The 24,928-nt window shown below is 41.3% G+C and overlaps 3 protein-coding genes across 3 annotated transcripts; 2 read left to right on the top strand and 1 right to left on the bottom strand.

The window, feature by feature from the left end:
• The first annotated feature begins 928 nt into the window (after nucleotides 1–928).
• alox5ap (arachidonate 5-lipoxygenase-activating protein) lies at nucleotides 929–3,650 on the top strand. Its single transcript, XM_083690435.1, has 5 exons — nucleotides 929–1,177; nucleotides 1,569–1,650; nucleotides 2,928–2,998; nucleotides 3,170–3,251; nucleotides 3,332–3,650. The coding sequence occupies exons 1-5, from the start codon at nucleotides 1,108–1,110 to the stop codon at nucleotides 3,492–3,494; spliced, it is 468 nt and encodes a 155-aa protein (XP_083546561.1). The 5' UTR covers nucleotides 929–1,107; the 3' UTR covers nucleotides 3,495–3,650.
• medag (mesenteric estrogen dependent adipogenesis) lies at nucleotides 3,651–6,312 on the bottom strand. Its single transcript, XM_083690424.1, has 5 exons — nucleotides 6,031–6,312; nucleotides 5,795–5,931; nucleotides 5,034–5,149; nucleotides 4,611–4,781; nucleotides 3,651–4,221 (listed from the first exon to the last, which is right to left on the bottom strand). Exons 1-5 carry the CDS (start codon nucleotides 6,237–6,239, stop codon nucleotides 4,201–4,203), a joined length of 654 nt encoding a protein of 217 aa, XP_083546550.1. The 5' UTR covers nucleotides 6,240–6,312; the 3' UTR covers nucleotides 3,651–4,200.
• Nucleotides 6,313–10,011: 3,699 nt separating this feature from the next.
• LOC310822578 (uncharacterized protein) lies at nucleotides 10,012–24,556 on the top strand (the record flags this gene model as incomplete). Its single annotated transcript, XM_083694957.1, has 5 exons — nucleotides 10,012–10,102; nucleotides 12,299–12,399; nucleotides 15,696–15,775; nucleotides 24,035–24,256; nucleotides 24,349–24,556. Exons 1-5 carry the CDS (start codon nucleotides 10,036–10,038, stop codon nucleotides 24,554–24,556), a joined length of 678 nt encoding a protein of 225 aa, XP_083551083.1. The 5' UTR covers nucleotides 10,012–10,035.
• Nucleotides 24,557–24,928: the final 372 nt, after the last annotated feature.

Here is a 24,928-nt window from a genome sequence, read left to right on the forward strand (position 1 = left end):
ATATGTTCTGTTTCTGTGCAGTTATTCTGCATGTACCGGTAACTGAATCTCGAATAAGATCGGTTAAGGTTAATTGCTACAGTTGAGAGGTGATGAAATTATGCGCAGGTGTCATCATTCCACAGCGCACCCAGTCGTTCTGAAAGTGGCATTACGCCACCCAGTGGCGAAGCAGCGAAAAATCATTCGCAGTTCAACTTCGCACTCACCTGTTCAATGTGTAGGCTAGTAGCAGATATAATCTCTTCAAACAAGCTTTATTCAATCGTTTTGTGATTGACTGCACTCTGGTACGGTATTAGTTACATTAGAGGATACTGTTACGAGTACATTATAATTTGATTAAGGCTTACATGTTGTTCGTAATAAATCTTACCGGAATACTATCAGATTAGGTAATTGAGTGCGCAGCTTTTTATCCAGTGACCTGGCAGTAGGCAATGTATCGCATCCAAATCCCTGGAGAAACAAAAGACAGCAATTATCCCTACAAAAGATCTCATTCCCATACCGGGAGTCGAACCCGGGCCGCCTGGGTGAAAACCAGGAATCCTAACCGCTAGACCATATGGGACGCTAGTAAACTTGTTGGTGAAGTGCGTTCTTGTATGGGTTGCATACTACTGACGGTGAAGGTTGCTGATAGGTGGAGTTCTGTATCTATATACAAACATCATCATTAGAAGTTATGAATTGATGTTTTAATGTTACCTGGATTAGGGAATTTATTTGGTAAATCCCATTGAGGTCGAAATACCCCATCTGACTGATTACCTACTTAAATGAGGTTGTGAGTGACCTAACAGGAAATACATGTATAGAGAGAGAGAGAGAGAGAGAGAGAGAGAGAGAGAGAGAGAGAGAGAGAGAGAGAGAGAGAGAGAGAGAGAGAGAGAAAGAGAGAGAGATGTTGAAAGAGAGAGAGAGAGAAAGAGATGTTGAAAGAGAGAGAGAGAGAGAGAGAGCGAGAGAGAGATGTGTAACATAACCTGATGTGCCTCCTTCCTGTGTTCTTTATGTGTTGTACCGTGTCAAAAAGAGTACCCTCTGCAGAGCCTGGTGCATATATCTCCTCCTCCTCAGTTTTTATCTCTGTTGTGAAGCACCATGGACCCCATTGTAGTGGAAAATATCTTCCTCCTGGTCCTTGTCACCCTCATCAGCGTTGTACAGAATGGTGAGAGAAATAATATATATATATATTTTAAATAAATGTAATGGTTTTTTGGGGGGTTGTTGTTTTTTTTTGTTTACAATTTTCTATAACTGTTAATCAATATGTTCCATTGAAATAAGGACAATATTTTCCTAGGGAGCCCTGAGCAGGTTTAAAACCATTGTAAAATGCTATGTGGTATGTCAGAGTAATTCTCAGTAAGTGGCAAATGTTCTCTGAATTATTTTGCTGAATCAAAACTATATCTTTAATGATGTTTTACCCTTCCCATTGATTAGATTTTTTGATTTAAGAATGAAACTTAGAACTCAGAAGTAGGTTTGTAATGTCTTGTTACTGTAACTATCTAGTAAACACTCACACCATGTATTGTGTCTTTGTATGTTCACAGCGTTCTTTGCTCAGAAGGTAGAGAGAGAGGGTAAGGAGCACAACACCAAAACCTCTGTTTTCGAACGTGTGTCATGTGCCAAGTAAGTGTCTCATTTGCCTTTCACACACACTCCCTTGGACACCTGACTCTCTACACTCTCTCTTCTCAAGCTCACTCACATCATCCAGAGAGAATGCCAACTCTAATCAAGCTCAACAAAATGATTAATGATTAGTCAAGTCAAGTTAACTTTATTCTACATTTTATCTACATCTAACTTGTTCTTATGCCCCTGTGTTTTAGGCTCCTACCTTAATATATTTACATTAACTTTCCTTCCTTTAGACTGACTAATAATGGCCATATCACAGCAGTACCATTGTAACAGAGGGTCATGTCATATTCGTTTTGCATATCCAGTCATTTCCACCTGTTGAGTGGTAAACTTTCCATCCCATTTGCATCTCTCACAACATCAGTATCATCATGGGGCGTTTCCTGAAAAGTTCTCCAGGGCTGCATTCAGTAGGACACAATGTTGTGGAATGTTCAGAAAGAAATATACTGGTATACATGTATAGTTAGGAATCATCTAAATGGTAAATGTATTTCAAGATGGTACTCATTCTCAATTTTGCATTGATGAACTTCCTGTTTTTAAAAAGGATCTACTGAACCCACTTCCTGTCTCAAAAAGGAAGCTAATTAGGGTGTCTTAAAGATAATGGTTGACAACGTCAAAATATGTGTTTCCTTTTGTTTCATGAATGCTGGACTGTAGGTTTCCATTATGTGGTTCCCTTTCAGTAAATCACTGGGATATAACACTTCTGTATGGACTGTGTCTCATTTTCCTTCAAGCAAACAAAGGTTACCAAATATATACTACCATCAATTTGTTGCCAATATGGTGTTTTGAAAGAAAGGAGATGGGTAAAGTAAATGAGAGAGGGGACACGTTTGAGACTATTTGGACAGACTCTGCAGTCCTCCAAGGTGCAGTAGGACTGTGTGGCTTTGCTGATGCGTCATAGAGGAAGTTTTTTTTTAGGACACTGTTTTGTGCAACACCCCTCCCTCCACCCCTCCCACCCAGTAAGGGCAAGGAAGAGTGTGTTCAGTTATTCGTTGCATTCCGTTTCATCATTGCTTCTCACACAATACGCTCATGCAATACAAAAACACAGTTATTCTCAACGGAATTATTATTTTTTTTTTTTTTTATTATCCCGACACTTTTGCAAAATGTGCGATTGCCTCCCTTTTCAAAAGCAGATCTTACCAACTCAGCTCTCCTGAATAACCCCTTTACACACTGCACAGTTCTTGTTACTATAATTAATTTATTACAGCTTTCATTGTTTGTTTTCTCCACAGTCGTAACTGCATGGATGCCTATCCTACTTTCCTGGCAGTGATGTGGTGTGCTGGGCTGTGCCTTAGCCAAGGTAAATCACCAGCCAAACCGCCTCAGACTGGACTGCTCAAGACACACACACACACGCACACGCACACGCACGCACGCACGCACACACACACACACACACACACACACACACACACACACACACACACACACACACAGATCATGTTGATTTTGGTTTCTGCCATGTTCACAGCTCCTGCAGCCTTTGCTGGGATTGTGTACCTGGTGGCCAGACAGAAGTACTTTGTTGGCTACATGGGCCAGACATCTCAAAGGTAACTAACTGTTATGTAGTAGTAGTGTGTGTGTGTGTGTTTGGTACATGTGTCTTTTACTAATTACCTTATTTTCACAGCACACCTGGGTACATGTTTGGCAAACGTGTGCTGTCCTTCCTGTTCCTGATGTGCATCGTGGGTATCTTTAACTTCCTTCTGGTCCGCTACTTTGGCGGTGACTGTAAAGGGTACGTGGAGACCATCACCAATGCAGCGTCCACCTTACTCCTCATCCCTTGATTGTGTGTGTGTGTGTGAGTGGTTGTTAGGAGCAGTGTCATTTTCCTCATGTGAAATCAATTTGATTTATTTCTTCTTTTTTTGATAAATTAAACAAAATAAAACATGTAATTCCCTAAAACATGCATCTGGAATAATAAAAAAAAGACACAAGTAGACCTTTCAGACCGTTTTTTCATTAAGGCTCAGATACTATGCTCAGTCCACATAACAACATTTGAACAGTTGTATAATGGCCAGTCTAAAGTAAATGTTCATTCTCAAACATCTATATGAAAATAACCATTACTTTCTACATAGCCTACAAAGCCTAATAGTAATATTCAATATACTTTAACTAACTTGTACTGTAGTAAGATGTATTTTGGGTAATTACATCTCCACTGCTCAGTCAATCTTTCCATGAACAATAAAGCAAAGTAAAGCTGTGATTGGGCCACAGTAGGCTGGGCCCTACAGGTAGCCTATAGAAGAAACTGATTCTACAAACACAATTTCCAGTCATTGGTTCCTGTCTACTAATCGAACTGTGTCACATTGTAAAAATGTAAACATTGTGGGATCTTGTGGAAACAGAACATCACATCTGTCTCCCAGCATCACACTTCAAATGACAGGGTCGCTGGAGGCCGCAACCTGCTCCCACATCCAGTCTTCTTCTACTAGGCTGTATCTTCACTATTTGTGTTATCAAAGCTTGCTGGTGTCATCTTCCATGGTAAGAGATCTAAAAAACATTAAAAGAACACACAGTAGTCAAGATAACTGAATGACATATGGTTGAAGATAGGTATAGGCTATTTGGGGTACCATTATAGGTGTGAAATTGACTGGGCAAACAGAAGATACATTGGAGAGATTCTAAATTACAGTGATAATAATTTAAATGCCCTAGCCTATATTTTACATTTACATTTATGGCATTTAGCAGACGCCTTTATCCAAAGTGACTTACAACAAATACAGTAAGTGAATCATCTATCCAACAGTCATTATAAGACAAAGTAATCAATGCTCACACCAGGGACCATTGGCAGTCGTAATGCCAGAAGGCTTTTTTATTTTTTTATATCTTTATAGGCTGACATAAGTGCCATATTCTGGTTATTAGACTACCTTAAATTGACGTTTGCTGAAGCCGAACCAGTAGGGAAAGTCGAAGAGCGCGTCAGAGTAGTATTTGAGGGTAAAACATGTATCTCTCCATGTGGGTTTGATCTTCTCTCCATCAGCTTTGACACGAAAGTTCTCCCCTCCCCAGACACGCAAAATGTCGCTCAAGTCAATCTGAAAAAAAAACATGTGAGAAGGTTGTGTTCAAACTTAACATTGAAATGTTAAAGACCAAATTGTGATTTAGTGCTACTGACAGACATTGTGCGTGAAAATCATGTTATTCATGTGTAATGAATGTGTTGCAATGCCTAAAACCACATCTATCGGATTGAATTTTAGGAATAAAACAATTGCACATTATGTCATTCTTTGCTGTATAGGTCTCTTTTATAGAAAACAACATGACCAATAGGCTAAGCTTACATCGACCCTGTAGCTCTCCCCGGCCACAGAAGAGATAGTCCGATCCAGCCCTCTCTCCAGCTCCCACTTGATGAAGGGGTTACTCCCGTCAATCGCCACAACATAACGTTGCAACTCTGAGGATCACGGAAAGGAGGGCGAGAGAAAGAAAGGAGGAAGAGAAAGATAGAGATGACGGGGAGAAAGAGAGAGAGAGTGGAGAAAGAGATGGAGAGAACAGTCATGTCACTGTGGGGGTGTTGGCCAAGTTGTAAAACTCTCCACCCATAGGAAAGGAATCATAAATTGAGTGGACCAACATGAGTCAGACCTGAAAGTCACTCAGAACTGCCTGCAACTGGTCCAAGAACTGTAATGACCTACTTAGGCCAAAGTTAATAAATACAACTTAAAAATCTATATGCAATGTGCAAATCTTGCATGAGTGATAATGCCTAATAATATTTGATCTATACCTGAACAAAACAATGGTATGTCTACTTGAGGCAGTGTAGGGGAAGACAAATTAAAATTCCTTACAGAACCTGGACCATAACGCAATTTTGGATCTGCCATACAGTAGGGTAAATGTATAGGCTACATATATTGTGTCAGGTTCCGCGAGTATAATATTCAAGACTATGCAGTTTGAACCACAGTTTGGAACCATCACTTTCACTGACTTCTATAATAACTGATAATTATGCAATTATGTATCATGCCCATAAAGACCACAACGCGCAGTGCAACTCTGGATCTACCATCTACAGATAATATGTTACCTTTGAGGGCTTTCGATCTTTTTGTGTCTGTCGACAAAGGCTTGTCGTCGTATGCAGACACCAGAAGATATATTTTCTTTGATGTCAGGCTCTTTCTGACTCGAGCGTAATCTCCCAAATTATGCACTTTGATTTTCCTGAAGGAAAATAAATCAAAGTCAGTGAACACGATTAAGCGTAAAACAAATACGTACGTATATAGACTCATTAACTGAATACATTAGAAAATATCATACTTTCCCGGCGAATGCTGGAAAATGATTTTTCCTTTGGAGGACTTGAAGTCATCGATTAACACGCAGCAGCTTTCGGGGTCGCTTTTCACAAACCAATACCCTGCCCCGCGCACCTCCACAGAGAAGCCGGGCGGTGGGGTCCTGAGGAATTCCTCGAGCTCGAACACGTCCATCATATTTTTACAAAGGGAAAATACATTAATCATCATATTTCCTAAAGGTTTCGTCTTAAACAGTTTTGCTGTAGTCTGATTCTGCTCCAGTTCCAGGCTGTGCTCGTAGTAGAAAGTCCTGCCTGTTTTGACGGCGTTTCCAGATGTTGACATACCACGTGATAAGGAAATTCCCCAGATTTACTTGTCGTACAGTATCTCTCTGATGAGAAGTGCTAATCACAATATAAATGTTGATGCAATGACACACATGAATGCATTCAGTAATGGCGATTTCACATGGTATTTTGTAATCAATCGCTTTTGGGGAGTTCCTGTATGACCACTTTGGTAAACGTTGGCAAACTTCCTCATGTGGATAGTTGACCATGGTGTTCTATTTGACCATTTATTAATCAGTTTTGCATTTAAAGAATTACAATTATTATTATTTTTCCAATGTAGCATTTTCTTTGTGTATATCTATCCTATATGTGGTGAGTGGATGTGTGTTGTAACTTGAGGGGGCACCCTAGAACACTAACGTCGGGTGATTTTCACCCAAGCGATTGTGTTCACGTGATTTTCAATGTGTTGCTGCTGTCTGAGTTGCGTGGGTCCTTGGGTAGCTTCAGTCTGCTCACTGACGTCATCGAAGGTAGGCATGTTTCCCTGCTCCCATCCCTGTTTTTTTCAACAGGCACGTGTTCGGGTGATTTTCACCCGACTTTAGTGATAAAAGTAAAGTATTTTTCGGCTGGATTTTTTTATGCAGGGAGACTGTGCCTTCACCGGACAAGGTTCACATGTTCCAGGAACGGGTGGACCGAATAACAAGTTCCCAGCTCCATTATTTTTCGTTAACGATTCCCTAATTTTTCACTAATTGTAGAGCCTTTTTATAGGGTCCCCCCATGATACCTTTTTTTCGTTTTATAAGACGTTGTATATGGGGAAATAAAAGAAGAGTACTTAAATTTGCCATGTATTGTTGTACTTATCGGGTATATTATATCGGGTAAAATATACCCGACGTTAGTGATGGTGTTACTAACTAGTACGTTAGTATTCTAGGGTTAAGGCCAATTTGTTAATTTCCTGTTTCAACATGAATTATTTGGCATGTTATCCTCTAGATGTATGTCTCAGGTGTAGGCAATTGATTGTGTAGTGAAGGAATAACACAAAGAGTAACTGTCATATTTCTTTTCCCACATTTTTCATCTGAAAATATCAGGAGCAAACTTGGTGTACAAATTCAAATACACAAAGATGAAAGAAGGTGTAATTTTGCTTTGCAAAAATCTCCCTAATTAATGAATTGATGATACTATGGCATCTTACCTGGCATGCCCTTATATTGTAATACAAATAAATGTTTCCTTGTGTAGCCTATTTTTCTTATATGGGTCAGTGGGTCAACATTGCTCTGCTTGCACATTCAATAAAGGACTCTCCCTCCACACTTTCCCGGTGTAAAGGCAATTTTCCTGCTCTGTACCTTTTCCCATATTAAGAAATGTCAACACATTTGTGTTGACACATTTGTGGGAGTACACTGGCTCAACTTTAACTTGATGGAAAATTAATTTGTAACTAAGGGCAGCCTTGAATTATTAGTTCAAGAAGAGCACAAAATAAAGATGCACTGTAGCTGTTTAAGTTTGCTACTTGAGAAAGCATAGTATCTGCCACACGTATCTAATGTGTGAAAATAAATTATATGACTTCACAGCACAGTCTATACCATCCTGATTGTGGAAATTGTGTGTTAACAATTAAAAGGGTTAAATATTTTCAAATGTGTAGTCAGATGGTTCTTTGCCTTGATAATAGTCTCTGGGCCATGATAAACTGTAATCCATGGGTCAGTTGTTTATATAGCCACTACTAACTTCAGCTAACTTTAGCCACCTCTAAAAAAAACCAAAATAAAGTTTAACATTTGTGCCAATATCACCTCAAAGTAACTTCCAATCAAGTTAGAGAGTTCATCTGAGGTTAGCTGAAGTCAGTAGCTGCCATTTAAACAACTCTGAAACATGGATTAGTTTCTCCTGGCCTATAGACTACTTTCAAGGTAAGGAACCATGTGACAATACAGTGCATTTGGAAAGTATACAGACCCCTTAACTTTTCCACATTTTGTTATGTTACGCCTTATTCTAAAATGGATAAAAAAAAAAAATCCCCATTAATCTACACACAATACCGCATAATGACAAAGGGAAAACAGGTTTTTAGGAATGTTTGCTAATTTATTAAAAAATAAAAAACTGAAATATCACATTTACATAAGTATTCAGACCCTTTGCTATGACACTCGAAATTGAGCTCAGATGCATCCTGTTTCCATTGATCATCCTTGAGATGTTTCTACGACTTGATTGGAGTCCACCTGTGATAAATTCAATTGATTGGACCTGATTTGGAACGGCACACAGTTGTCTATATAAGGTCCCACAGTTGACAGTGCATGTCAGAGCAAAAACCAGGCCATGAGGTTGAAGGAATTGTCCGTAGACCTCCGAGACAGGATGGTGTTGAGGCACAGATCTGGGGAAGGGTACAAAACATTTTCTGCAGTATTGAAGGTCCCCAAGAACACAGTAGCCTCCATCATTCTTAAACGGAAGACGTTTGGAACCACCAAGACTTCCTAGAGCTGGCCACATGGCCAAACTGAGCAATAGAGGGAGAAGGGCCATCGTCAGGGAGGCGACCAAGAACCCAATGGTCACTCTGACAGAGCTCCAGAGTTCCTCTGTGGAGATGGGAGAATCTTCCAGAAGGACAACCATCTCTGCAGCACTCCACCAATCAGGCCTTTATGGTAGAGTGGCCAGACGGAAGCCTGCTTGGAGTTTGCCAAAATGCACCTAAAGGACTCTCAGACCATGAGAAACAAGATTCTCTGGTCTGATGAAACCAAGATTGAATTCTTTGGCCTGAATGCTAAGCGTTATGTATAGAGGAAACCAAGTACTGCTCATCACCTGGCCAATACCATCCCTACAGTGAAACATGGTGGTGGTAGCATCATGCTGTGGGGATGTTTTTCAGCAGCAGGGACTGGGAGACTAGTCAGGATCGAGGGAAAGATGCAATACAGAGCAAAGTACAGAGAGGTCCTTGATGAAGTCCTGGGCGCTCTGGAGCAGGTTCTCAGACTGGGGCGAAGGACAACAACAGGACAACGACCCTAAGCACACAGTTAAGACAACGCAGGAGTGGCTTCGGGACAAGTCTCTGAATGTCCTTGAGTGGCCCAGCCAGAGCCTGGACTTGAAAATAGCTGTGCACTGACGCTCCCCATCCAACCTAACAGAGCTTGAGAGGATCTGCAGAGAAGAATGGGAGAAACTCCCCAAATACAGGTGTGCCAAGCTTGTAGCATCATACCCAAGAATACTTGAGGCTGTAATCACTGCCAAAGCAGCTTCAACAAAGTACTGAGTAAAGGGTCTGAATACTTATGTAAATGTGATATTTAAGTTTTTTATTTTTAATAAATTAGCAAGCATTTCTAAAAACCTGTTTTGGCTTTGTCATTATGGTGTATTGTGTGTAGATTGATGAGGGGGAAAAATGAATTGAATCCATTTTAGAATAAGGTTGTAATATAATAAAATGTGGAAAAGGTGAAGGGGTCTGAATACTTTGCGAATGAACTGTAAATTGAACTCTTGGCTTTAATTTGACACTAGGAGGTGTACCACTGTTGACCACAAGAGACCGCTAAAATACATTCAGTTGGAATTGGTCAACGCCACCCCGCCCTCGTACTATTGATAGGCGTTTCAAAAATAAAATATTGTTTCCACAAAAAAAGACCGTCAGCACCGGCCGAGCCATGTCACCCGTTAACCGCGCTGGCTGCAAAGAACTAGCCGTATGGGGACTGCTACTTTCCCTGTTGGGTAAGAATGAATTGCCAGCTGCCTAGCTTATGCCCAAAAACAAAACGCTCCTGTGCATATAAGCAGGTAACGTAACGCGGACGGTGAGTTGACAAAAGAGTTGCTTGGTCAAAGTTCAATGAATAGTTATGTGAATAACAATTTCTCTGAGGATCCGATTAGGTCGTCTGCTTAGCAGGTTATTAGCTGGTTAGATGCTACACTACTGCCTGCAGTGCAGTGGTCAGTTCCCGTTGCGTAAAAGGTGTTGGAATTTCAACTGCGCCTCGTAGGTACAGCAATTACGCGCTGGTTTAGGGGTCGCTGGTGCGTGGGCAACAACAGCTCTGCAATGGTGAAGCTTGGCTATGAACCACCTACTACGACCTATCGCATGGTTCCTGAATTGAGGGTCATTTCTGCTAGCTAGTTCTACTAGCATCAAGCTAAATAAATGTAGCAGGTGGCAGTTTGACAGTTTCCATCGAGTGTAACTGATGCGTTATACACACACACACACACACACACACACACACACACACACACACACATACACACCATCTTCATCATCATCATCATCATCATCATAAATGCCATACATGTAAATGTAAATCATCATCATGACAGTCCATACTTGTATCTAACTTGACTTCGTCCATATGGGCAGAGATATGGGGATACCTTCGAGGACCTTACTTTTGTCTGCCCGGTTCATTCACATCAGAGCAGAGCATGAGTTATTTATAGCCTTTCCGCATTTTTTTGTGATCTTCCTGATAAACATATTTCCAGCTAGAACCCAGTCCCTCTGTCTCTCTGTCCCTGAGTTCTCTCCCTCTCCCCACCCCTCCCTCTACCCTCTCTCACTTTAGACTCACCTTCATTCACCTCTCTCTCTCTCTCTCTCTTTCTCTCTCTCTCTCTCTCTTTCTCTTTCTCTTTCTCTTTCTCTCTCTCTCTCTCTCTCTTTCTCTCTCTCTCTCTCTCTCTCTCTCTCTCTCTTTCTCTCCCGGTAGGTGTCAGGACATCATCAGCACACCTCGAACAGTCCCATTGGTAGGTAGAAGAGTCAACATGCATATTGATGTGGCTTTTGATTGGCTCAGCAGCTTGCAGCTTTATTGTATATCAAAGATGTATGATTGACAGCCCCAGAGTTTATGATCCTGATTGATATCTGTTGAATAATGGACAGAGTGACAGTGTTCTGCTACAGTACACAAACACACACATGCACGCACACACGCACAAATATACAAATCCACACGCACACGCACAGGTCATTCACAGATGTGCAATGACCTTCAATCTTGAGTCATTGAAATGGCCATCAGCCAACAGGACAGCAGAAGGCTGGGCCAGGCCAGGATGGGAAGCTACATAATGTATGATTATATTAGGTTCAGTAGACAGGAGGTAACGCTGTGCTACATCAGCTGCCAAACACTGTGTAGGAACCTGCATCAGTAGGAAATTAGATAACTGAAAACATATCTGACTGAAAACATGCAGATGCAATTGTTCTGCTTCAGAGTGTGCTGTGTTTGAGTCAACTCACTCCTTCTTGAATTAATGTGAAAATGTACAGTATATGTTACATATTCTATCACTTTTACTCTTCACTTCCACTAAGCATGTCAACCCCATCATTTTGGTCTGTCAGTAAACCGGCAAGAGCCACTCAGTCCCTCTTCTGGTTGTTTGTTATAATGTTTTCATTTCAAAATTCAATGGTCAATAATGTCAACATATCATATAATGTATCATGTATTTGCTTTCACGGTTTATTCAATTCAATCTCCATGGCATCCCAGTTTGATTGTCACTCACAGAGAGGTAGCACAGCATTGTGGAACATAAATGAGATGATGGGATCTGATCAGTAATCCTGGATTATGGATTATTATGAAGGATGGAGATTAGGAGTTGACTGTTAATGAGATTTGAATGGAGCCAAGAAGTTTAATAAACCACAGCGTGAACTGCAGAAGCAGTCATTAGCATTCATGACCTTTGTCTGAATGGCTTTGTGTGTGTGTGTGTGTGTGTGTGTGTGTGTGTGTGTGTGTTTGTGTGTGTGTGTGTGTGTGTGTGTGTGTGTGTGTGTGTGTTTGTGTTGGTGTAAGCGCAGATGTTTATACAGTAATTATGAATAGAAAATATAGGCTCTCTGTCACTTTAGACTCACTCACCTTCATTCACCTCTCTCTCTCTCAGAGGTGGTGTTTGTGATTCAGAGCCAGAGGAACTCTTATCACGCCTGGCAGGCGAAGCAGAGGAGGGCAGAGCTTGTACAGCAGGCAGCAGAGCTAAGACAGGTAAAAGAGCTGCCCCTTCGACTCCTCAGACCCAGAAAAAACACAGGAATGTTGTTAGAAGAGACTTCATCCCTTGCTTTAACCTGACCTTGCTGAGTACACTCTGTGTGTGGTGGGCCTAAATCATGATGATGATGATGACGATGATTATGAAGATTGCTGTGTGTGTGTGTGTGTGTTTGTGTGTGTGTGTGTGTGTGTGTGTGTGAGAGAGAGAGTGAGAGAGAAAATTAGCATCTCGTCTTAAAGATCAAACCCACTCTCCTCTCTGACCCTTAGCCTGTGAATGAACAAAAAGGAGAAACACAATTGGGCCACAGCTAAGATATATGAGAAAGCAATCCGTTGGTCTGTTGTAGTACACTGGTATAACCAGGAGGAGTCCTCCTTGCTTTTTATCTGCCTGAGCAGAGGACAAAGAATCCTAAACTGGTTTTGCAAAATGTAATTTGAGTGACACATGATTGGTTTGTCTGCTTGGAAAAACCCATCTGATTTTAAAAGGTGTTACAGATTAGTTGAAGTACTGACTGATTGGAATTTGGGGCAGGGGGGTACAGTATGTAGTGAGTGAAGAGAATGGAGAGACTAGAGACAGTTGAGAGAGGAGGGCATAAGTAGAAGAGAGAAATATAAAAAATCAGGAAAGAGATATAAGTGGTATGTAGGTGTTGTGCACCTTTGATCATTGATTGTTCCTTCCGTCAGATTTTTTTAAGGGAATTCTAAGTCTGAGAAAGTCTAGAAAGGTCAAGGTAATCATTCTCTTCTGAGCTTAAAGTGCCTTCAGTAAGTATTCACCCCCCTGTACTTTTTCCACAATTTGTTGTGTTTACCACCTGACTTTAAAATAGACTTTTTAATAGACTTTTTAAAAATAGTGGGTTTTTTTTACACTGATGTATACAAAGTATCTCAAAATATCAAAGTGAACATTTTTTTTTTTTTTTACTAATTCATTAAAAATGAAAAGCTGAAATGTCTTGAGTCAATAAGTATTCACCCCCTTTGCTATTATACTATGAAAATTAGCTAAAATGCAAACATGTCTTCAACATGTCACTCAATAAGTTGAACTGAGTCCATCTGAGTGCAAGGATATATGATATATGATTTCGGAATTAATATCTTTGTTTTTATAGGGTTTCTATTCCTATGCAAATCAGAGACCCTATAAAAACAAATACAGTATATTCATTCCGAAATCACATGAACTATTATCCTTGCACTCTCTCTCAGCTTTTCATTTTTAATTAATTACAAAATATTTATACAAAATAATTTTCTCTTTGACATTAGCTGTTTTGTGTATATCAAATAATAAAAATACATTTATTTTAAAGTCAGGTTGTAACAAAATGTGGTAAAATACTTACTGAAGGCACTGATTGACTGCGTATGTGCGTGTGTGTGCATGCGTTTTCTTAAGCTGAGGTAGATTTTGAGGACTTTGCCAAAAGTATGCTTGACAAGCAAGACTAAGATGGATGCACCATGATTGTAGAGCAATCTGAGTAATTGCTGTGCGTCATCATGACCCTTCAGATTGACGCACTCTCAAGACTTTCTGATGCAGAGGGCATCAATTAAACAAACAAAATTCACCCACACCGCTTGTCACTCTCAACCTCATCTTTCTCATCCCCCTCCCTCTCTCTTTCTCTCTCTCTGTCACACACACACACACACACACACACACACACACACACACACACACACACACACACACACACACACACACACGTGTGGTTAACAACCATAACAGGGCTGTAATTGCCTGTCGGGCAGGAAGTCTGTATTTTCTGACACATAAACCAACACTCGTTACGTCATACTGCTGCTGTACCTCAACACCTCTCTTGTCACCCCCATCCTACATTAGCGCCTCTTCCACAATGTCAGTCCCACCCCTCACCCAGTCCCCCACCTGCCTCCCCCCTGGTGTAGAGGGGTGATGTCTTTCAGACTGCTCCCTCCACAAAATCTTCACTGATTGGCAAAACGCACCTTGCAGCTGTTTGACACTCAGGTTGTGTGTGTGTGTGTGTGTGTGTGTGTGTGTGTGTGTGTGTGTGTGTGTAGATAGATAGATAGATAGATAGATAGATAGATAGATAGATAGATAGGTACTTTATTGATCCCTGAGGGGAAATTAAGGCATTACAGCAGCTCACACCACAAACAACAACAACAAAATAAAGTGAAATAGAATAAAATAAAATAAAATAGACATCTGAAACATTATATACAGTAAGAACAGTTCAGTATGATTTAACATCCCCCAGCCTGACTCTGATCACCCCGATCGAGCCAGCCGGAGGAGGAGTTGTACAGTCTTATTGCGGCAGGCAGAAAAGACCATCTATAGCGCTCCTTAGTGCAACATGGTTGTAATAATCTGTTGCTAAAGGAGCTTCTCTGCTCTGTCGCAGTGACATGTAGGGGATGGGAGGGATTGTCCATGATGGCCAGGAGTTTGGTCCTCATCCTCCTATTGGCCACCTCCTCTACAGTGACCAGGGTAACACTGAGGACAGAACCAGCTTTCCTAATAAGCTTGTTCAGACTCTTGGTGTCACCTTCCTTGATGCTGTCGCTAATAACACAGTACATGTCAATATGCTTGTCTTACTGGGATAGTCAGACTCCACTCCTTCATGAGCTGTCAGAGTACGAGGGAGACTGGAGCATCCTCCCTGCTCTGCCTCAGTGATTACACACACACACACACACACACACACACACACACACACACACACACATACACATACATACACTGTGCTCTACGTGTGGTTAACAACCATAACAGGGCTGTAATTGCCTGTCTGGCAGGAAGTCTGTATTTTCTGAGGAGACTAGAGTCAGTTTCTCCACTCTGCTGCAGGTGCTCAGCAGGTACCATGCTCTGGAGGTGAGATTTACACACATACTCACTCTCTCTCTCTCTCTTTCTCTCTCTCTCTCTCTCTCTCTCTCTCTCTCTCTCTCTCTCTCTCTCTCTCTCTCTCTCTCTCTCTCTCTCTCTCTCTCTCTCTCTCTCTCTGTCTCTCTCTCTCTCTCCCTGTCCCTGTCCCTGTTCTCCAGTCCTTTCTGAACTAGGAAAGCCTGGTTAATAACAGGGATAATGTAATAAAAGAGACCAGAAAGTGTACATGGGAGCCAACTTTTCCAATAGTTTCATTCAGACTGATGATATTGCTGTTAAATTCTGCTCCATCTCATTTTAACACTCTCTGTGCAACCTACTGTATTACATCAGAGCTGCTGTCACTTCCTGTTTTCCCCGTCTTCCCTAGGAATGGTTCCTGGGCAGACGTCTCCATGACGATGAGGTGTCTATCATCCACCACTATGCCTTCTCCTTCTATGTTTTTTTGTTTCAGACTTGCTGAGAGGATCAAAGACGAACCCCTCAAACTGGATTTCACCATTGACCTGAAACATGAGGTATGTTCTCATAAAAAGCTCCTTGTTTTGTGAGTGACATTCTCACTGTATCTGAAGCTGTCACCTACTGGCTTTGGAATTTTATTCTGATCCACCAAGTATACAAAATAAGTGGTTTTAGCCAGGACTCAGCAAGCTGTACTAATAAAAATAAAAAAAATTAGCCATGAGCCACTGTTTAGGAGATACTGGCTTTGACCTTTGATCTGGCTGAAGCAGCAGGGACAACCCCTGTTGTTGTTATATTGGTGAGAGGTAGGGTTCCTGTCCCACATGGACAGCTGAATAACCCTTTTGGAACCTTTTTTGTGTTTAGATCAGAACACAAGGTTCCTGTCAGACAGCCTCAGTCCGTCTGAGCAGACAGCCATTACTGGAAGTCTCCTGCTCTGACAGCGTTGTACAGGAACGCACTCTGCCAGTCCTACTGGCCCATTCACCAAACCCAGACATAGTTATTACCAGCCATTACCTTTATTACTGTGTGTGCGTGTGTGCGTGTGTGCGTGCGTGCGTGCGTGTTCAGACACTCTGTGCTTCAGCTATGCACGGATCCCAGACATATTCTTGGGAGAATGTTATTATCTGACACTATGTATTATCTTTCTTTCTTTCCTCTCTTCCATTCTCTCTCCTCACTATATTCCCTAACATCTCTTCTTACACCAACCCTCCTGTCTTTACTCCCCCTCATCCACTAAAGAAAGTTAAATTCAGTTTGTTCCATTCCATTTCAATCTTTTTTCCGCTCTCCACTCCTTTCTCCTTTAGTATGTCTTGTCTTATCTGTTGTGCCTGTGCACTTTATTTATCTGTCTCACCGCGGGAGAGTGAGAAACGTCCTCTCGATTCCTTTGTATGTCTTGACATGTGAAGAATTGACAATAAAGCCACTTTGACTTTGACTTTCTACTTCTTCTATTCTTGAGTGTGGATTTGCTTCTCTCAGAAGACCGGTCCATTTGTTCTCACTCCCCACTCTTCCTGGAATCAACTGTATTAACTGCAGCTATTTAATGACCTGAAACAAATGGACAGATGGAATGAGTATGAGTAGGTGTGCGTCAATGAGAATATTGTGTTTGCTTTCCTCTCTGTTGGTTAGTAATGTAAGTAATGTTAAAATATGAGGTAAACAGTGCAGTAGTGTTTTTACAACGTAGATCACTTCAGATCTTATTGATGTAATTTGGTGCTATTCCATGCTGGCCTAGCCTTCAAAAGAAAAAAAAAACTTGCTTCTGCATACCAGGGCTGGCTAAGCTGAGTACAGTAGGGGCTCAGTCAATTAGAAATAATTTAAAGTAAACAGGTAATCCATTGTGGATTTTTGTCCATGTCTTCAGTTGTCTGGAGTGGTTTCGGTAGTGAGTAGTGTCAGCAATGTCAGTTCATGGTTTCATCTCTTGTTTGTGTCTGTGTCTTTGCCTCTATAGGGAGACCCAGTTAAGAAGGAGGACATATTTGTTGCTGTGAAAACTTGCCACACAGTACTATACAGTCACCCCTGATGTCTGAAAATGCATGTAATGATGTCCTGAATGTGTCAGTTCTTGTTTGTGTTGAAATGTATTTGGAATAATGTATGAATGATCTCATCAATTGAGTAATTGAATGTGTGCATATGTGTCTGTCAATTGCGTCATTGTGTATGTGTATGTGTGTGTATGTATTATATTCAGATCATTATCATCACACCCACCTACAGTCAATCATCCCAGAAATAGTCACTTTCTATTTGTTGTTGCTATAGTTATTCATGATTCTTTCTTCCGTTTCATTATTATTATTATTCTCTGTAATTTTTCTTCTCTTTTTACTTCCTTTCTCCAGCTGTGTTTTGGTGTGCGTGTGTGTGTGTGTGTGCGCGCCTGTGTGCCTGTGTGCGTGTGTGTGTGTGCCTGTGTGCCTGTGTGCCTGTCTTGTCCTGTCCTTTCCTGTCCCTTGCCTGAATACAAGAAATATAATAATTATCAGACAAGCAGTGCCATTTCACACCTATCTCCAGCGGCCCAGACCAGCTCTGACAACTTCTCTGACAACCTCAACTTCCATCTTCAAACCCAAAACACTTCTTATAGATCTGAAAGGATTGGAAGGGTTTAAGCAACATGGTGCAAACTTCACCCAGCCTATTAGTGGGATAAGTACACATAATAAGTACACTAATGCTTACACACCCGTTCTATCCCGATCTACAGGAGGTATATGGGCTGGGTAGACGCTTATGGTCACTTAAGGTCACTCCCACCCTTTCAAGATCCAGATCATTTGTTTATGGCTGTTGATGGGAGATCTGCCCTGAAGTTCTAGTTATGTGTCTGGATCTCAAGTTCAGAGCTTAAATGTAATCTAAAAGCGTATTGCACAGTGTCCCACCTCTACTTGCTCAGCAATATATTTAGAGCATGGATTCTTTCCTCCCTACACCCATGGCCATCCCAAACCACTTAGCACGACAGGAGAAAATTACCTGCTAGAATTCACTACCTGATGCCCTAACGCTCTCCCCTCATCAAGCCTGTCCGCTCTAATGGCAGTCATTTCCATAATTATCCACAACGTTCTGTTTTAACCACTCCTGGAGGGCAGGGTTAAAACATGAGTGTGTATTTTTGAAAAAAGTTAACTTCAAAGTAAAAGTGTAAATCTATTTAGTTTCACCAGTGAAAGAGCCCTCTATGATATTGTATTGCATTTGAGCCCAGTAACTGGGAGACCAACAGATGTTTGCTGAATTAAATCTAGCAGAAATCGGCAGTACACAGTAATGGTTTGTCACCTGAGGCAAAATACTCTGGAGAAACAAGGATTAGACAAGGAAGATGAAATTAATTTGTTTCGGCTGCTGGTTCTTTTTCATTTGTCTTACATTATATTCAGCTGAAATGGTTACAACAGAAACAGTTTTTCTGTCAGTCCCATTCACTTTGTTTTTCAATATTAATTTAGTAGACCCAGAGCAACAAACAGTTTATACAGAAAGGAGTCTGTTCAACAGCATAAGAGTAAATGCCTTCAAACAAACAAGCCTACTTTAGATATGTCATGATGCCGGCTGGAGATGGACAGAGTGAAGAGATGGATGCACCATGGGGGGGGGGGGGGGGGGGGGGGGGTGATGTTTGTCTCATTAGACAACACAGTCCTTAGTTTACAGGGAGTGACCACTGTTGGCTGGTGTGAATGATTGGAGATGCTGTGATGATTACATTATACAGCCAGGGGCCGTTGTTTAATATCACACTCATTAGTGAATGAGGAGCCTGGGATTCCACCCAAAATTCTGGTGTGCTTTCCTATATTTACCATGTTCAATCACATGCTCTGTCTCTGTCTGTCTCTGTCTCTGTCTCTGTCTCTGTCTCTGTCTCTGTCCCTGTCCCTGTCCCTGTCCCTGTCCCTGTGTTAAGTTTATATATTTACATGAATATTTCTAGTACGGTACTTAATTTTCACATGTATCATACAAACATAAATAAATATTCGACATAGCCAGCTGCATAATATCTCAACAATATTTAGTACATACATGTACTAATAAATATTATTTTACATTGACTTACATTTATACGTTAACTTAACTGAAACACTCATGACCTCACACATACATACCCACATTTCCCTAGCAAATAAGCAAATGTCCTTCCTTCTGTTGCAAGGGCATTGTGGGTAATTGTGAATTTCAGTTATTTCTGTATCTCACTAACTAAGGAGCAACTTATCATGTACTGGAAGTTCAGTGCAGAACGTTCCCCAACTCAGTGCCAAAAATGTCCTGTGAGATGAATGCACCAAATGAACTGCTGGGCTGAAGGTTGGAAGACAAGAGCAGGATAAATCCACCTTCCTAGACTCTTTAATATACATTGCTATTGCTAATGTGTTTACCTTTAAGCAAAGAAGATTATAGCTTAATAGAGCTCACAAAGTGCTTGTAAGACTAGTATTCTTTCTCTCATCTTTAAAAAGGCCATCAAGGTTCATCTTACTGCTTTCTTTCATCTCTCTCCCGAGAGAGGGGAAGAGTGATGGGGTGCATTTTAAATATGGTCTTTGTTCCTAGCAGACTGTTCTTTCTCTCACAGGCCCAACAGTAGAGACTACTGAACTACTCAGGGCTGGTTCCCATTCCATAACTTTAAACATTGATGTTAATCTAACTGTGTTAATCTAACTGTGCACTCTTACAGTGCAAAAGAGAAGTGTTTTGAACTTTAAGATTAAATATTCCATTGAAAAGTATTGAATTTGACCACTTAGACATCCCAATCATATAGTTCTTAAATGGTTTTAGATGTGCATCTGATGGTGTTGTAGGTGTTTTAGATGTGAACTATTTGAATTGCAAATTGCTTCCTTGTTGCCAGTTTATTCTTCATCATAAGGGCCTGAACGTGCTAAATAAGTGGGTCTGAAATTACAGCTTCCATCTGCTGTAGCAAATAGAGCCGTGCATGAGAATAACAGTTTGTTGTTTTTGTTGTTTTTAACGCCAATTGCGTTCAGTCCACTCACCCCAATCTGTGTGTGTGTGTGTGTGTGTGTGTGTGTGTGTGTGTGTGTGTGTGTGTGTGTGTGTGTGTGTGTGTGTGTGTGTGTGTGTGTGTGTGTGTGTGTGTGAGTGTGTGTCAGTCCCTGCTCTGGTCTCTGTTCTTTTTAAACGGCCCAGGCGCAGGTGGTGGAGGCAAGAACACACACACACACACACACACACACACACACATACACACACACACACAAACAATTAGTGGAGAAAAGAGAATATTCTAAATTTGATTGCTTTTAGATAGGGTTGTTTTTCCCTTTTTATTATTGAATGTTATTTAATTGGTATTGTGATATGCATTATACAATGTTTATTTTACTGTCAACCAAGCACTTGAACCAGATTATTTGTTGAGTTTTTTTGATGATTGTCACAAATCACTTCACCCACTTTCTGCTTTGGCCTTTAGTGGCATGCAGAAATGGTTCTCAGCAGGTATACAGGAAGACACTTTGATAGAACTATGAGATGAAACGCATCCCTCTTTCACCCTCATCCCCTCTCTCACCCTCACCTTGTGTGCATCTCTTCATTGACAGATTGACATCCAGCCCTGGGAGTGTCAGATCTGTCTCATGCATCATTAAACCCTTCAGCTAATGGTATTCCTAATTCTTACTCCACTCCAAACTCACACCGTCTGTGGACAACTTATCCTGAAGATAAGTCTCAGGTCTAAACTGTTAATTATTGTTTTATTAGTTGTGTTTGAGCTGGGCTGTGTCAGAGTTGTATTGTCAGGTGAAATTCTTACACACAGTAGACCTCCAGGACCATATTTTCCCTCCTCGACCCTAACATAAGGGTCCTCCCTGCACTAGAAGTCACAGTAAGCTAGACATATGGACCGTACTCACCCAAAATAGTGGTGCATGAGGATGCATTAGCAAGCCCATGAGCTGTGCTCCAGACATATGGTGCTTATTCACCTGGGAAGTTGTATTCACCCATCTATTGTCTGACTGATGCAAAACCTCTCTGTTTTGATTGCAAATGATGTGTTTCAAATATCTAATTTGGCAGAGTAGTCGCTGAAAACTAGTTTTCTCCTCTTGGATGTTATCCTTGGATGACATTCCTTCTCTACTTTCAATGAGTACCTGGTTTAGATCTGGGTAACAAGATTTGTAGATTAGACAATCTGTTCCATAAAGCAGTGAAGCAAATGCTATGCAGAAACGAAAACATGCTGACACTGTGGCCCTTGAGGACTTCAGTGGGTTATCCCTCCATAGCATTTGAATCTCCCAGGATACAGTGATTAAAACCCCTCGAAGAAGCAGCCATGATGATGACAGTACAGTAGCAAGGTCACGACAGATTATTCATTGAGTTTGTGGCCTTTAAGTGGTAAAAAGCTGTGTGTGTGTACCACCTGAGATGGTAATGTCATTAATGTTAATGAGAGTTAGAGTAGCCCTACAGAGAGAGGAGCTCTGGAGAGACCCTGTAAGGATACCAGAGACAGACACTGAAGAGACTCAACAGCTTGTTATTTCCCTAGATAGGGTCTTTTAAGTGATTGAGTTCAGGTAGAACTCCCCCTGTGTCTCCTGATCTGTGAAGAGTGCTAAGCCAGAGGGAGAACTGCAGGGACCCGCTGAGGCAGATGAGCAGTCATCAAGAGACCTTTTAACATCCTCTGTTTTTTTTTCTCATTTTCTCTTTCATTTGCCTCTTCTCAGTAGGAGTATCTATGATTCCAGTGCCTGTACTTAACCAGCCCCTGATATTGAAGACTGTATTAGCCTGCTGAACAAAAGCCTAGACATTAGCCATGACTTGAGCCACACTCTATAGATTCAAGATTCAAGATTCAAGATTCTTTATTTGTCACGTGCATACAAGTATACAGTGAAATGCAAAAGTGACAGTGCCACATAGTAGTGCAACAATACGATAAGTTTTAAAATAGAATAAAATAAAATAAAATAGAAGTACTAAAAAATATAAACAGTATAAACATATGAACAGTATAAGCAGTATAAGCAATATAAACAGCGGATGGATGATTATGTGTGTGCATATGTGTTATGATGTCAGTGAGTGTGTGAGTGACTTGAGGGGGGCACTGGTGGGGTCATCGTTGATGATCCTGATGGCGTGGGGGAAGAAACTCAGTCTTAGTCTCTCTGTTCTTGCTGCCTGACAAGGATACTCATTAAGCAAGTGTTGTCTGGAGTATGTGTGTGTCTGAGTTACCCTCTAGTATGTGTGTGTCTGAGTTGCTAGTTTGTCTCTATCTCTTTTCCCCTGTCTTTGTGTACTTTTAGCTCCACTTACAATACATCTCCATCACTCTCTCTCTGTGTCCTCTCATCTCGTCTTCTGCTCAGGCTACTGGACATTTTGTTCCATCTGTCTCATCTTCCCTACCATGTCTCTCTCCTTCTGTTATTCTCTGTTCTGATCCCAGACCTCTCTTCATCTCCGCTCTCTTTCTATCATCTACTGTGCTTTTGTTCACTCTTGTCACTCTCTCTATATATCTCTTCCCACCCCCTGCTCTGCTCTCGATCTCTCTCATTCTCTCGATCTCTCTCTTTGGGTGTTGGGGGGTCTTTCCATTAACCTTCAGTTCAATGCTGAAGAAGTTAGAAAGAAGTACAGGGGTCCCTGTGAGCTGTCCCTCTCCCCACCCTCCTCCTCTGTTACTTCCTTTCTCCCCATCTCCCTCCCTTCCATCAATGTCTAAGAAACTAGCTCTTTTATTATCTTCTTACTTTCTCAGAAGCCTATGCTGTATCTAGTTTTTGTATTTGTAAGCCTGTAACTCGTGTGTGTATGTGTGGATTAGGTCTCATACGTTGTTGCTGGATGAGATCCCTGTAGAGGGCACTATTCTCCACCTCCATTTCACCGTCATCTGTCTGAGACCTCTCAGTTGAGTAGTGCTACATAATAGATCTATGTTTAACATTTCTCCTCATCAGAGGAGCTCACCCTTCATTGCAGTGAGACACAGTGACATGAGGGTTGTAAGCTATATTAGGGAATGCAGCAGACAGTCTGCCCTAAAACAAATCACTTTTTTTCAAGTTCATTTTTGAAGAAATACACAAATCCATTTTTGAGATTTCATTTCTTTAAAAGCCTGTTTCTCCTCTCTCCCCCTTTTACTTTTACTTTACTTTACTTTTATCCTTTACATGCTGGCTGCTCATCGTCGATGATGACACTTCAGGTGCCTATAGCTAATTTGTACCTGTGCTCAAAACTAACTATGGTCTGATGGGCAACTTTGGTCCTTAGACATTACAAATGGGGAACCCTCTCACTTAGTTTCACATTTGTAGGAACCACTTACTTGTAATGGCACACATTTCACACTGCCTGTTACGTTGCACACAGGCACATACACACACACACACACACACACACACACACACACACACACCTGTGTGAACCTTTATGAAAATGCATCCATAAATACCACTTACCAGAAAATCTGATCCATTCATGCCTGCGACACACAATAGCGTAAGTCTTCTCTTACTGGAGGAGCTCAACCTATATAATTACAATTAATCTCTGGTCACACAGAGGTTGAAGTTGAAAAGACAATCTCCTTCGGTAATGGAAATCATTACTAAAGGTGTAGGTGTGTGTGCGTGCGTGCGTGTGTATGTCCATCTCCAGTCTACCAAGGCTGCTGAGGTTGTTGCAATGTTATGACCCCAGTGAGGCTGTGAGCCTAGGGGAGAGATACAGGGAGAGATACTATGGATTGGGACAGAATGGATACAGCTACTGGGGGAGGGGGGCGAGAAAGGGAGGGAGGGGTGAGATGGGTTGGATACATGTCTTACTTAGGATGGTGTTAAAGATATTTCCCTGTTTGTTCTTGTGTACCTCTATTGTGTATGTGTGTGTGTGTGTGTGTGTGTGTGTGTGTGTGTGTGTGTGTGTGTGCGTGTGCGTGTGCGTGTGCGTGTGCGTGTGCGTGTGCGTAGGATGGTGTTGAGCAGGATAGCTGTGTCCAGACATCTTTCCAGAGGGTCTGGCTGCTACAGTGATGATGCTCCTGATGACATGGTGCTGGGAATGTGTCTCACCTATCTGGGGATCCCCATAACACACTGCCCATTGTTCCACCAGGTAGAATCACACAAACACACAAACACTCTCTCTGTGGAAAGAATGTGGAAAGGCTACAGTTAGGTCCATATATATTTGGACTCTGACACAGAGTCCAAATTTGGACTCTGACACAATTTTTGTTATTTTAGCTGTTTACCAAAATATATTCAAGTTACAGTTACATATGAATATGGGCTTAAAGTGCAGACTTTAATTTGAGGGTATTTACATCCAAATTGGAGGAAGGGTTTAGGAATTACAGCTCTTTAATATGTAGCCCCCGCTTTTTCATGGGACCAAAAGTAATTGGACAATTGACTCAAAAGCAGTTTCATGGACAGTTGTGGGCTATTCCTTTGTCATTTATTTATCAATTAACCAGGTAAAAGGTCTGAGTTGATTCTAAGTGTGGCATTTGCATTTGGAAGCTGTTGCTGTGAGCGCACAACATGC

Source organism: Argentina silus, assembly GCF_951799395.1.
Source record: "Argentina silus genome assembly, chromosome: 2".
Taxonomy (NCBI): domain Eukaryota; kingdom Metazoa; phylum Chordata; class Actinopteri; order Argentiniformes; family Argentinidae; genus Argentina; species Argentina silus.

What these genes read in the sequence shown, in the direction of transcription:
- alox5ap (XM_083690435.1), top strand. Translation starts at nt 1,108, where the DNA reads ATGGACCCCATTGTAGTGGAAAATATCTTCCTCCTGGTCCTTGTCACC. An exon ending in CATCAGCGTTGTACAGAATG is followed by an intron (nt 1,178 to 1,568) that starts GTGAGAGAAATA and finishes GTATGTTCACAG; the next exon opens with CGTTCTTTGCTCAGAAGGTA. An exon ending in GAACGTGTGTCATGTGCCAA is followed by an intron (nt 1,651 to 2,927) that starts GTAAGTGTCTCA and finishes TTTTCTCCACAG; the next exon opens with TCGTAACTGCATGGATGCCT.
- medag (XM_083690424.1), bottom strand. Translation starts at nt 6,239, where the DNA reads ATGATGATTAATGTATTTTCCCTTTGTAAAAATATGATGGACGTGTTC. An exon ending in TTCCAGCATTCGCCGGGAAA is followed by an intron (nt 5,932 to 6,030) that starts GTATGATATTTT and finishes ATTTTCCTTCAG; the next exon opens with GAAAATCAAAGTGCATAATT. An exon ending in AAGATCGAAAGCCCTCAAAG is followed by an intron (nt 5,150 to 5,794) that starts GTAACATATTAT and finishes CGTGATCCTCAG; the next exon opens with AGTTGCAACGTTATGTTGTG.